At 37.4% G+C, this 13,636-nt stretch overlaps 2 protein-coding genes across 3 annotated transcripts; one reads left to right on the top strand and one right to left on the bottom strand.

Annotated features, from left to right (window-relative positions):
* Positions 1-229: 229 nt before the first annotated feature.
* On the bottom strand, positions 230-1,442 carry psmb11a (proteasome 20S subunit beta 11a; the record flags this gene model as incomplete). Its single annotated transcript, XM_079612763.1, has 1 exon — positions 230-1,442. The coding sequence occupies one exon, from the start codon at positions 1,440-1,442 to the stop codon at positions 324-326; it is 1,119 nt and encodes a 372-aa protein (XP_079468889.1). The 3' UTR covers positions 230-323.
* Positions 1,443-2,502: 1,060 nt separating this feature from the next.
* Positions 2,503-12,631, top strand: prmt5 (protein arginine methyltransferase 5). 2 transcript variants are annotated; one of them, XM_079612161.1, is made up of 16 exons: positions 2,503-2,822; positions 4,157-4,275; positions 5,987-6,072; positions 6,407-6,541; positions 7,597-7,709; positions 7,911-7,960; positions 8,056-8,219; positions 8,292-8,453; positions 8,560-8,637; positions 9,497-9,555; positions 9,682-9,804; positions 10,288-10,463; positions 10,552-10,755; positions 10,866-10,976; positions 11,386-11,450; positions 11,913-12,631. In XM_079612161.1, exons 1-16 carry the CDS (start codon positions 2,725-2,727, stop codon positions 12,063-12,065), a joined length of 1,896 nt encoding a protein of 631 aa, XP_079468287.1. In that variant the 5' UTR covers positions 2,503-2,724; the 3' UTR covers positions 12,066-12,631. The 2 variants fall into 2 exon arrangements, with proteins under 2 accessions (XP_079468287.1, XP_079468288.1); XM_079612162.1 differs by lacking the exon at positions 4,157-4,275 and having other exon boundaries at positions 2,607-2,822.
* The last annotated feature ends 1,005 nt before the right edge of the window (positions 12,632-13,636 follow it).

The following is a 13,636-nucleotide window of genomic DNA, read 5'->3' as shown; positions in this document are numbered from 1 at the left end:
TGATTTAAAATACAAAATCAATCAATTCTTGGTCTTCAACATCAAGGAGAACCCAATGTTTTTATGATAAAAATTGTTTGTCTGAAAAAAAATGTAGAGCATTGATAAAATATTGTATTAATTTGGTTTAAAACGTTTACGAGAACTAGCTTTCTCTGTGCATTTTGTATTCTTTTTATCTGTTCTGTCAAGTGAACCGCCTGGAATTGTTTAACTCACTGATTTCAGTCCATCACATTCACATTCCATCAATGTCTTTTTGTTTTTCCACCTTTTGAGTCCCTATCTCAGTGTACTGAATATCAGCTTCCCCTTCAACCAGCTCATCCCACTGTTTTCTGTCTCTCTTTCGCCCTCTCCCTGATCTTCTCCTTCTCTCTCTCCCTCTCTCTGTAGTATTCCTCCTTCAGATCTTCTCTGTCTCTGCGTCTGCAGCCATGGGCAGTGATGTGGAAAAGGTCTACATTATTCCCAGAGTAGGCATCCCAGTGAGTGGCTCTGAAAACAGCCTCTCGGGCCAGTCGCACCGCCTCATCCACAGTCATTCCCCATTTCCAACCATCATCAAGCACGGCGTATGCATAGGGTGACCCTGAGCCCACTGATATTAGTTCTCCTCTCAGTTGCAGGCCATCACTGCAAACATAGCACACCCTGGGACCAGACCGTCCTCCAAAAGTAGAAAGAGCATTTTTTGTATTTTGATCTAATACAGTTGCATGAGTGTCCTTCAAGATATCCTCCTGCTCATTTTTTGAGGCCATTTTCTCACTACCTAGAGCAGATTCATCTGAAATTGCAGTGGTATCCTGTTTCATTGCTTCCTTAACATCTGCCATTTCCACGCTAGACTGTAGGGTTTCCGGCCGTATCTGAGCTTCTTCTCCATCCCATCCACATAGAGTAGCTCCCACACACACATTAGTGCCTTTGAATGGATGAAGCATCATGGAGAGCAGCTTTGCAGCTCCATTGACGCTTAGTCTCCTGCGATGGCGAAGCTGGTAAAGCCTCATCTCACGGGTGAGGATCCGTTCCCATAGCATACAATCGGCACCGCTGCCCGATGTGTTGACCACCAGGTGAGAGTGGATGGGCATAATCTTTTGACTTATCGGACAGCAAATTAGACCCTTACAGCTGGCGCGAGTGTCTGCAGCGGCTATCACGCCATCCTGAAATATAAAACCTAAAGTCGTAGTACCATGTGATAGCTGAAAGGGTTGCTGATGAGGTGACAGACGTGAGAAAGTTGAAGAGAGAAGAGTTGGTGCCTTGCTTTTTCTGCTGTTCTGCTGAGGGGGGAAAAGAAAATGAAAAGGACTGTCTCTGTCGAACTCAAACGGTGTCTTCCACATGTATCCCATCTCATTTGGTAAATAAGTGCACGGGCTGCTGTCATCCAGGGTCTCCAGGAAATCACAAACATCCTGAAGAGCCATTTTTCTTTTTAGTGAGAAAATAGCTAAGTTTGTGCAATGTTGAGCCTTGGAAGAAGCGCATACAAGAAAAAAGACCCTTCTGAGACCAGTGATTTATATAGGAGGTGGAGAGAGTAATCACATCATATCTCCATGTACACAAGCATGCACTTGTGATGTCTCAGCAAAAATCTTTGCTACCCTTTTTATCTGATATGCTTCTGTGGTCATCATTGAGGCACAACACTGAAGCGACTCTTCAAACATAATCATAAAAGTGCTGAGATGAGCTCAGTCTGTTATTCACACACATACAAAGGCTCAAATGCAAATCTCACAAAATATTCTCAAAAAAGGTTTACGAGTAGACTTGATCCATGTGGATTACAACACTGAATTAAAATTGAAATGCTTAATTGCCCGTAGTTGTGTATAGTATTGCAATCAGATTTAATAATAAATATTTAATCTAAGTAGCAAAGTGGATTCTTTGTTAGCTGATATATTTTTTTCTGATTTTGTTTTGGCTGATAGTTCTGAATGACAGGTAACTTAAAAATGTATACATTATAGTATGTAGTATAGTATATACTATATAGTTTATATTAGGTAGTATAGTATAGTATAGTATACAAAGTAGGCCAAGCCAGTTTGGCTGGTGGCGAGTAAAAAAATAATTTCACATCCCCAGTGGTTGTTTAGTGGTAGCCTGGGCTAAGTGATGTATAACTCATTTAATATTATGTTTTGGAGAGTAACTCAACTTGAGGCAATAGTAAAGCCCTCAAATAGGCCTATTCTTTTATCTGAAAAATTCAGTGCAAAATCCATTTGGGACACGACGGGTTTAAACTGGAAAGTGTTCAGTTTAATTAAAATAACGCGTCGTTGCCGTGGTTATATCCTCATTTTATAATGATAATCCTGTTGTATTAAAAACAAGCTGATTATTACATAAACGACGCAATCCCTTAAAACGAATTAAACATTCTCATCTCTCAAAATTACTGGAGCAAATTCAAGTTCGCATCTTTCTAGTCTACTGCATCAGATTTATTCACGTCTCGTCTGTAGTGTCTGTCTGCCTCGTAGTCTCGTAGCCTGCCTGCCTGACCTCGTTCTGATTCTGAAGTCTCGCGAGAGTCGTATGAGAAAGAGAAACTGCGATTCACACCATCACCATTTTGGATCCACCGCGGCATGGTTGCTAGAGTGCAGGCACGCTTGTATTGAGCCAACATGACTTCAGTTTCTCCATAGTCCTCAATCAGTTTAATTTTCCCTCCCATCCAGTCTCCAAACGATGGCGTCCGGCAGTGCAGGTGGCAGGGTCTCCTGCGGGAGAGATTTGAGTTGTGTTCCCGAAGTGGCGGATACCCTCGCCGCGGTCGCCAAACTAGGGTAAGCAAGGGGAGCTTTCGGAGCAGTAACTAAGAAAACATATTTCAGAATTAAACCTATATGAAGTGAAGTGTGTTCAGTTGAAGTTCACTCGGCTAGGTCTGTTGCACGTGATGCACATGAGCATTTGCTAGCTTAGCGGCTTCCTCAGGTCTGCTTATATAGCACCCTAGCACACATGAGTCTGCACATCATTTTTGCCAGTAACGTATGGCTTTCTTTTTAAACCTTTATGAATATCTCTAGAATGAGTCTTACAAATTAAATGGGTTCGCCTTATTATTTAATAGATGTTTTTTAATGGACTCATTCAATCGTATTGATGTGACACGTTCGTTTTCCAGCCCAATAATTGTGGCAGAATTGTTGCTTCAGTTAATTTATTTAAAGTGGAGGTGATTGCAAAGACTACAATTAACATTAGCTTTAGCAATACAATAGAAACTCAAATCATTCCAGAAAAGTGATTAAACATTACAAAAAAAGAAAGAAAAATGTCTTCACTTTTATTTTTTACAAAAGGTGCATATCAGTTACATCGCAGTATTTGGATAAGAGAGCATTACAAGGCTAGATTTTATGCAGGATTTTAATATGCACTTTTAAAATGTACTATGTTATTGGGTATGCAATATTTGTATGGTAATATAACCAAGTTTTCCTCTATTGAATGTCATCTATTATAGACCCCACCAAAAATTTTCCTCTTGGAGTCATGAGTTTTGAGACTGAGAAAGTTAAAGAATAAATGTATTATTAGGCTACATTCTTTATTAAAAGTGGAACACCTCCCAAACTTAACTGAGAGAGTGCATAAGTGAGATTAGAGCATGACTCTGGGTTAAGGGAGACTTTCCATCAAAAGGATTATGCCTCTTAGAATAGCATTTATCACAGAATTAAATTCTTTAAACGGGACAGGATATTGGTAGGTATTCATAAAACTTTCATATGACAGAATGTCACCATTAGGGTCTAATAGATAGGCAACAAAATAGAGATGCATGCATTTGCATTATTTTAAAAGGTCTGACCTCATCGACTGATGGGATTGTGAGCCTGATGGGGAGAGGTTGTAATGACTGATGATCACTTGACAGCTGAATAACACCAATGATTTACCCCTCTATTTATAAACTTTTTTTTGTGATGCCAAACAAGCTTGGTGTTTCTGAATTGGAAAATATATACCTTATTGATTCCTAAGCAAAGATCCATAAAGCCCAAAACAAAATTTGAAGACCTATCACCATTGAAGACTTTTGCCATTAACTTTAAACATAAAATGCAGCCAATATCTGTTTTCTTTGTGTGCCTGTCATTCTGTCATATAGCTTTGATTTCCTGTGCATGCCGTTGTTCCACCCGCGGTTCCGTCGGGAGTTTGAACTGGACCCTGCTAAGTCACGACCCGGAGCCCAAACTCGTTCTGACCTGCTGTTATGTGGCAGAGGTGAGAGATAAAGAAACTGAAAAGAAGCATGAGTGAATATTTACATGCAGCACACTGTCAATTGCACTTTTTTTTTTTTTTTTTTTACTTTCTTAAAGTGGTCATGTCATAAGAATTTGTTCTTGATCTATGAAAGATGGATATCCATGTACAAATATATAAATTATGTATATCATAGATATCAATGAAAACATATTGTAACTTTCAGAACTCAAGTCATCTTCATTTATATAGCGCTTTTAACAATGTAGATTGTTTCAAAGCTGCTTTACAGAGATAAACGTATAATTTAAGGTAACAGATTGTTTTGGCTTTATAGCGGTTCTTGAATAATGTTATTTTCCAGCTAAAGTTAGTTTTGATTGATTCACTTCCGTCGAAAGGATAATTTGTTATTAAATTAGGGGCCGCTAAGACGAAGCAGACTTGAGAGAGACTCAAAAACATCTGCATCTTTTTGATGACAAGAAATTACTTACATGTGGCTGCCCACGTTTACACATCAACGATGATTAGTCTGTATTTCGAAACTTTCCCCGTGACCGTAAGATAATTTGCCCAATCGGGCCAGTGTCATAACAAAAGTTTATCATTTGCGTGTGTTTTTAAGCCTTGCCGATTTAAATATTCAAGTGTAAGAAGACACGAAAGAGAACTCAATTCCATAGGGTGAGCAGTTTTGTATACGTGCACATCCGAAGCACGTGCCCAAAAAGCCGCTTCTCAGACAGCGTCTGAATGCTGAATTGAGCTCCTTCACGTCGCCTTGCTGGTCTCGGCGAGTATCCTAGTAAAAGGAGTCTGTTATCTTAAATTAATCTAAACAGTTAAGAAATAGAACGCATGTGTAACAGTATATTGGATCCATGCAGCTCTTAAAGTGATGGCAGCGCAATAAACCTGCTCCTGTCTTTGTTTTAATTTTAATCAAACAAAGAAAAAATCACTCACTGCTCTTAACTGAATAACTTTTGTAACATTAATAAGGATCAATCTATATATAATCTATATAGTGAAGACTATTCTGTCCTATTTTACATTTGATTATTTTTCTCTTCCTGAAAATTACTGTTAGACTTAACTGAAAACATGAAAAGCAGTGTTTATTATATTTGTATATATGTTGTATTGTATTTGTGCAATTGCTTGTAATTTGATTATTTGTCCTTACGCTTGTAGTTTTTGGTGTCACAACACAACCATATAAGATTATGGGTCAAAAACAATAAAGACAATAACTAGGCCTATTTAATTTATTTATTACTTTTTTTGTGGTGGAGCCAGTGAAAACTTTGTCAGGACAAGTAAAAAATTTGGGCCAGTGGAAAAATCCTTAGTTTTGTGCCCTGGTTGTGAAGTCACATTTCACATTCAAAGAGAGACTAAAAAGTGATCTATTCAATCTTAAGGGTCAAAAATAGGTTGGAAAACAGTCATGAAGCTGCTAAACCATGACTATTTTTGCCACAAAAACCTGAACTAGCTTTTAAGCGAACCTCAGGGAACAAAATAATAGGAATAAAGATTGCGTGATAAGACCCCTTTAATGTTCGTTTCTCATTAAGCTCCTTTTTAAGAAATTAAAGTTTGAATAACTAACATGTTCTACATTTGTCCATGATACTCTGTGTAATTACATTTATAGAGTTACATATTCTTAGACTATGATTAAATCTTTGTAATAATAAGATGTCCATTCTTTCTTCATTAGATTGGAACACACTTATCGTGGGAAAGCTGTCCTCCTGGATTGAGACAGACTCAGAGTTGACCACAGAGCGCAGGAATTCAGAAGCAGTATGTTCACACTGTCTTCTGTTTATTATTATTTTGTAATTATCTATATGTTTATAGATTATCTATATGTCCTTATATAATTTTTTTCTTTTTAAAATCTTTAAACATTCATCATCTAATCTAAATTCAATAGGCAGATATTAATTTGTACAATATCTTGACCCGATTGGGCCCCTTCAAACACACTGCAGTATTATTTGTAGATGTAATCAAGAGTCGGATGCAAACGAGGACCATTTATTGGAGATCTGCCCAACAGAGAGGAAGCTAAGCAGATTTGTTGATTATTTTGATGTGATCTCTCCTTCTAATGTCTTTTGTGCCCTTGCTGCAGGCGGTGGTACAAGAGCTCAATTTCTGTGCTTATCTCGGGCTGCCAGCTTTCATGATCCCCCTAAGGGGTCCGCACTATGCCAACCTGGCTCGAATCCTGCTCAACCACATCCACACAGGACATCACTCTTGCATGGTAATGGCAGTCTGTAGCATAGAATGAAAACAAATATGCTCTGAAACACACCATTATTCTTTTATGTATACACCCTGGGCCTATGATTTACACACAATCTTCGTTCCGGCTGCTTCCCTTTTTTTCACTGATGGAAATTTAATTAGTGGTGTGAATAGACAAATTTTAATTTTTGCTTTCTGCCCATCTGTTATTCAAAATGATACTATATGCATTATCCATAAAGGTCAAGGGATCAGATCCTTTTGCAATACTTAAAGGGTCAGATTAACACATTGATGTGCTTAATTGTATAAATAAATAAAAATGTTCAGAACTTAGTGCCGTCTAAATCCAAATAATTGCTTTTATAAGTTCTAAATTGGGTGTTTGTAATTTGAAACACTTTCTTTTAAGCGCAGTGCTCATGGACGCCGAATAAACATTAAGATCTGATGTAATTGGCAGAAATTCTCATCATGTGTAGACCAACAAAATGAATGCATTCGGTTTCAAATAAATGCTGTTTCCAATTCATAGAAGAATCCTGAGAAATGTATCACTGTTTCCACAAAACTATAAAGCAGCACAACGGTTTTCAAAATTGATAATAATAAGAAATGTCTCTTGAGCACCAAATCAGCATATTACCGGTAGAATGATTTTTGAATTTTGATTTTCGATTATAAATATTAGTGTGATTTTTAACTCTGCATATCATAAAAGATTTTATTAATTGACTGCATTAGTAGTTTATAATTTGTAATGATAGTCTAAATGCCATTAATTCCACACCTCATGTACATTCAGGACAGACATTTTCCTGTCATGCTTGCTTATTCGAAAGTAAGTTATTAGAAACATTTGTTCAAAATACGAAGACAACCTCTGTTCCAATAAGGACACAGTATCAACTCAATTATAATGCTAAGCCTCTTGTGATGCATCAGTGTGCAAGCAGAAACAAATCCATTGGGTTTTTCCTCAGTTGGTTGCTCTTTTATTGCTTGTAATGCTGCTTTCTTAGTTGATTAGGAATAAATTAGTTCAATGGTGATTTGTTTTTAATTACATAGTTTTGGATACGAGTTCCACTGTTGGCTGCTGAGGACACGCGTGAAGATCTCATTGAGAACGAGCCGTCTAAACCAATAGACGATGGCAGCAATGATGAGAAGACCTGGGGATGGTGAGATGGCTAAAACAAAGCCATTTGTTCAATTAAAACCAGATATTAAATAAGTTATCCAATTAAACATCCCATCGAGGATGACTGTGACTGTCTCTCCTAATCTATATTTGGGTCTGCTGTGAGATTAAATCACTTGGTTGCATGAAGTACAAAGCAATCTTCGGCCTCTGTTCATTTAATTTCCCGTTTCCTCTTCAGGTGGCACTCATTCAGAACACTCTGTGACTATAACAAGAGGATTTGCCTCGGTAAGAGCATAAAAGCTCAAATGTCCAGTGCTTATAATTGTCTATTAAAAATTAAGCTGTGAATGCAAACACTGTTTTTTTTCTTCTGTATAAAGCAATTGAGATCGGAGAAGATCTGCCATCTGACACGGTGGTCGACAAGTGGCTTGGAGAGCCGATCAAAGCAGCCATTCTCCCCACCAGCATATTTTTAACCAATAAAAAAGGATTTCCGGTCCTTTCAAAAGCCCACCAGCGAGTTCTTTTCCGCCTCTTCAAGGTAAATGTTACCAATATTATGTCACATTCATTAGATTCAGTGCTGTTATCTAACTATCTAAGGTCTCCTCAGTTGGAGGCACAGTTTATTTTCACAGGGGCGAACCGTCATAGTGAGAAAGACTTGCGCTCGTATCTGCAGTATCTAGAGTACCTCAACCAAAACCGCCCAGCACCTAATGCCTACGAGCTCTTCGCCAAAGGCTATGAAGATTACCTACAGTCACCACTGCAGGTGTGTCTGCCAAAGTGTAAACTTTTTTGCCTTGTGCGTTTTTTTAGCACAATACTGATTCTTTTGGTTTCGATTATACTAATGTGGTGCCTAATTGTTTTGTCAGCCTTTAATGGACAATTTGGAATCTCAGACGTATGAAGTTTTTGAAAAGGATCCGATCAAATATTCTCAGTACCAACAGGTGAGTTAAAAGGACTTGCTACTAATAGAGAGCAGAATCTTATCAGTTGATCACCTGTTAGTTAGTTTCATTAGAGCTGTTTGTTGCATCATTAGAGCTTATATTAAATTATCAATAAAATGGGCAAAAATTGCATTGAAGGAGGGAACTCAGCCATACATGATTAATACAATATAATAGTGCTGAGGAGGACTATTTTTATTTGGGGTTGTAAGAAAATACCCAAGCAACTACATAGAAATGTGTTAAAAACATTTAGAGCACCTTAGGAATTACATGCACTACCGTTCAAAAGTTTGGGGTCAGTATTCTTTTATTCAGCAAGGACACATTAAAATCTTTAAAAGTGGCAGTTAAGACTTTTGCATTGTTTCAAAAACATTCAAAAAAAAAATTTTTTTTATCTCAGTTTCCACAAAAATTAACAACTGTTTTTAACATAGATATTAAGAAATGTTTATTGAGCTCCAAATCATCGTAGCATATTGGAATGATTTCTGAAGGATCATGTGGAACTGAAGACTGGAGTAATTAAGCTAAAAATTCAGTTTTGCAATCACAGTAATAAATTACAATTTATAATATATTAAAATAGAAAAAGCTTATTTTATATTGTAATATTTTTTCACAATATTACCGTTTTAACTATGTTTGATTAAATAAATGCAATCTTGGTGAGCAAGACCTTTTCTTTCAGAAACTGACCTTGAACTTGTGAAGTGTTGATGAACAGTTGTGAACAGCACCCTTCGTTGTAACAATGGAAAGGCACCACTTGAGAGAACCACTGTAGCGTGAACTATTGTTACTTACCACTGTTGTTTCCATTTTAATTGTGGTGAATTATATTTTCCAACAGGCTGTATATAGATGTCTGCTAGACAGAGTTCCTGAAGAGCAGATGGAAACCAATGTGCAGTAAGTGACTTCACACATTACCAGGTGTCCCTTTTGTCAGGTCTTAATGAACTAGGCAGAAAATTGCAGAGATATGATGTTTGCTTGGCAGACTGTCGACACTGAATCACTGAATTTTCTTTTCAGGATTTTGATGGTACTAGGTGCAGGTCGTGGGCCACTGGTAAACGCCTCACTTCGTGCTGCAAACCAGGCTAAGAGGAAGTTGCGCGTATATGCTGTTGAGAAGAACCCTAATGCTGTAGTCACGTAAGTAACTTAACACTGAAGTGTGACTTCTTCTTTTCTCCCTTTCCCTTAACAATAAAATACTATTATTACAGGGTTTTTTTGTTTTTGAAAGAAATCTCACCAAGGCTGTATTTACTTGATCAAAAAATACAATAAAAACAGCAATATTGTGAAGTATTATTAAAATTTAAAAGAGCTGCTTTCTATTTTAACATTTCAAAATATTTTTTTGTCTTCAGTGTCACATGATCTCAAATATGAATTCAACTATTTACTTTCAGATTACTTCTATTTATTGAATACATTAACCTTTTTTGAATAAGCAAATGTGATGTTAGCTTTAAAGTTGAGGTTTTTTTTTTTTTTTGCAAAATTTAAAAATTTAAAAGTTGCACAGAAATTAGACACTTCAACCTCAACCCAGTATGCAGTCAAAGAAAAAAATAACGGGATCTCAAGTGCAATCAGCAGAGCTTTGTTTTTTCCCCTTCTCTTTCTCAGGCTGGAGAACTGGAAATTTGAGGAGTGGGGTGATCAGGTGACTGTTGTGTCATGTGACATGAGGGAATGGACGGCTCCAGAGAAAGCAGATATCATTGTGAGCGAGCTTTTAGGGTCATTCGGGGACAATGAGCTTTCACCCGAGTGCCTTGATGGAGCGCAGCACTTCCTCAAAGGTTTGGGATGATATAAATGTTGTCTGTTTTAATTTGCCCTATTTTACATCTCTTGATCAGCTCATAAAGTTTATTTTTTTTCTCCTAGATGGTGGCGTAAGCATTCCCTGCTCCTACACGTCTTTCCTGGCTCCGTTGTCCTCATCTAAACTATATAATGAAGTCCGAGGCTGTCGGGAAAGGGACAAAGACCCAGAGTGTCATTTTGAGACACCGTATGTTGTCAGACTACACAACTTCCACCAACTTGCAGACCCCAAGCCATGCTTCACCTTCGTACACCCCACCACAGGTATGAGATCATGCAGAGACCGACACATAGATGTCAAGAAGACTAACCTCTAGTTTCTTTTTTTAACACTTTCTACGGAGCATTTAACTCTTGGTTTATACCCTGCACAGATATGAATAATAACCGGTATCAATGTCTACGGTTCTCCGTGGGATGTAATTCAGTGCTTCACGGCTTTGCTGGATACTTCGAGGCCACACTCTACAAAGATGTCACACTCAGTAAGTCATGTAGAAGCAGTGTTTGTGGCGCACATCGGGTCAGTTTAAAGGCCTATTTTACAATGTAAGGCGTGCGTTGTTCATTTACATTTGCTGCGTGACCCGACAATTCATATTTAAACAAAGTAACTTCTGGGTTACCACTGAGTATTTTAATGGCCACAAATTGGCATGGTTATCGGGAGAGGGCAATTAAGAATCATTGCCTTATTAACTTGATCGTCATTCAATTCTAATTTGCATGAGGGTGGATGACATTTACATCCAAATGGTTATTAAACTACACAGAATGCATCAAACTGTAGCTATAAAGTGTTTAAATTGTCTGTATCAAGTCAGATTTACTGAACAAAAGTGCTGTTAGTGTGGCACTTTCAACAACTTAATATCTCTTTCTTCATCTTTGCAGGTATAAAACCTGAAACGCACTCTCCTGGGATGTTCTCCTGGTTCCCCATCCTGTTCCCTTTGAAAGTAAGTGCAAGACAGTAGACCTTTTTTCTACACTTTTTTGTATTGTATGTGTACGCTATGAGTTTTGGGATGCTTTCTCTTGAAAGTATGCATGCCATGCTACCTTAAAATCTTAACCGTAAGGAGTGCATTTTTCACATAGCTTCATCTTAGCAGTCAGTTTATCTTTATAATTGACTTTTAACTAACTACAGTTACACCAATACTGTATTATTAGTGCTGATGTTTCATGTCAGTCCTCCATTGCTATCTAAACTATCACACAATGTATGCATTTTCTTGTAATACCATTTGGTAAGAAAGTACGTCATGGACATAAATACATTTAGAACTTTTGGTTTGAAGCCAGTAAAGCACTGTCAAAGCGTGGCAGTTTATCAACTCCAGTTAATGTGCTAAAGTGTACAGTCACGTTGGGGATGTAATCCTAACACCTATTTATTTCCCGTTCTCCTCATGCAGCAACCGATCCCGCTGTCCTGTGGTGATAACGTGAGCGTGAGGTTCTGGAGGTGTAACAATGGAAAGAAGGTCTGGTATGAATGGGCTGTGACCGAGCCTACATGCTCCGCCATTCACAACCCCGCCGGGCGCTCTTACACCATCGGCCTGTAGCAAGACTCCCACACTGACATCTACTCGCACATGGGGTTACACTGACTTATTTTTGTTGGTTTTTTTTTTAATCAACTTGTTGATTTTCAGTCAAGTGGCAGGTTTAAATATCTTGTTTCAAGGGCCCAACTACACTCACAGAGATCGTTCTACATGACAGCGATGTATCTTTGGTCATTTCTGTAATGTTCATAAGGATAGACATTAAAACTGCACTTACGAGGTATCCTTTAAAGCAAAGTGCGATTGTCATGGTGCTCTTTCTTAGTTCAAACACCTGATATTTGAAAAAAGAAATGAGAGTATTTGGCACTTATGAACAAAAAAATCTGTTCGTTTTTGGAGACTTATTTTCTAGAGCTGATTATGTGAGTCAGGCGGTCTATTTTGACATCGTACATAATACATCAGCCATATATCCCTGTTGCCCACCAATGCCCCATGGTTAGAACAATCATAGTATGATGTCCCCAGTCAGGCCATGTTAGGAAACCTATTCCATACTTTTATACTGTTTTTTCCTGATAACGTCTTACAACATAAAAAATAAAAATTATACAAAATTATGTGATGATCTTTCTCTTTGTTATGATTGTCCCGCTCCAAACTCAAGCCTTTGGTTGAGCCCAAGTTCTTTTTGTATGCTTTATTAGAGTTCTGGTTACAAACTCTTTCTCCACCCCCCTACACTTCTATATTTTTTTGTATTATTTCTTTTCCCCACCAAAAAAAGTGAGAAAATAAAGTTAAAGATGAATTTGCTTATCAATTTTTAAATTGTAAATTAATATACTTATGATAAAAATATTGACATAATTATGTCATGCTCCATGTGCATCGTCTTAAAAGTTTTAAATTCTTACATTTCAGATTTTCTATTTTATTTATTTTGTTTTTTTTAGTTAATGTCATAAGAATCTTAAATGGTACAAGAAAAGTATTTTTTCAAGGGGTCTTAAATATGTGGACAGAAAAAAACAGGAATTGTGTCAGGAAGGGCATCCAGTGTAAAACCTGTGCCAAATCCAAATGTGGACACCGTATAAACGGGAATGCACCAGGGAAGAAGGCCTTTAAAAAGGTTATAAAAAGCTTTACATTTGATTTAAAAAGAAAAAAAATCTGCAGATACCCTGGATAATCGTGTAGTGAAAATCTGAGATCTTGAAGCCAGTTGTGTTGTGCTGTGCTGGTCGGGATGCTCAAACAGACCTGACATTTTTACATGAACATTTTAATGCTAAAAAACAACGTTTATGTAAACATCAAATTGTCGTATGCAAAGAAGTATTCAAGAGGGAATTATTTTAGCTAAACATTCCAAGCTCAAACATCAGCTCTGGTTTTGTTTTGTTTACTCATGAACGAGAGTGCCGAGGCTTTCTGCCAAGACATCTGAACCTATTTGCTAGCATCACTGGGAATGTTCACAAATAGCTGTTCAAGCTCTATCGATTGTACACTTGGTGAGCAACTTTGGAAAACACTCCAGGAGACATTCTTTATATCTAGTTTAATTATGAATCCATTTTGATTCTTTTACATTTTTTCAGGTATTCAGAAACACTAAT

The sequence above is a fragment of the Phoxinus phoxinus genome, assembly GCF_949152265.1.
Source record: "Phoxinus phoxinus genome assembly, chromosome: 5".
NCBI lineage: Eukaryota > Metazoa > Chordata > Actinopteri > Cypriniformes > Leuciscidae > Phoxinus > Phoxinus phoxinus.
This window is presented reverse-complemented; position numbering and strand designations above follow the sequence as displayed.

Bases quoted from the DNA above. Each gene is read 5' to 3' on its own strand.
- prmt5 (XM_079612161.1), top strand. From the start codon at position 2,725: ATGGCGTCCGGCAGTGCAGGTGGCAGGGTCTCCTGCGGGAGAGATTTG. The intron at 7,710-7,910 runs GTGAGATGGCTA...TTTCCTCTTCAG, and splicing joins GATGAGAAGACCTGGGGATG to GTGGCACTCATTCAGAACAC. The intron at 11,451-11,912 runs GTAAGTGCAAGA...CTCCTCATGCAG, and splicing joins CCATCCTGTTCCCTTTGAAA to CAACCGATCCCGCTGTCCTG.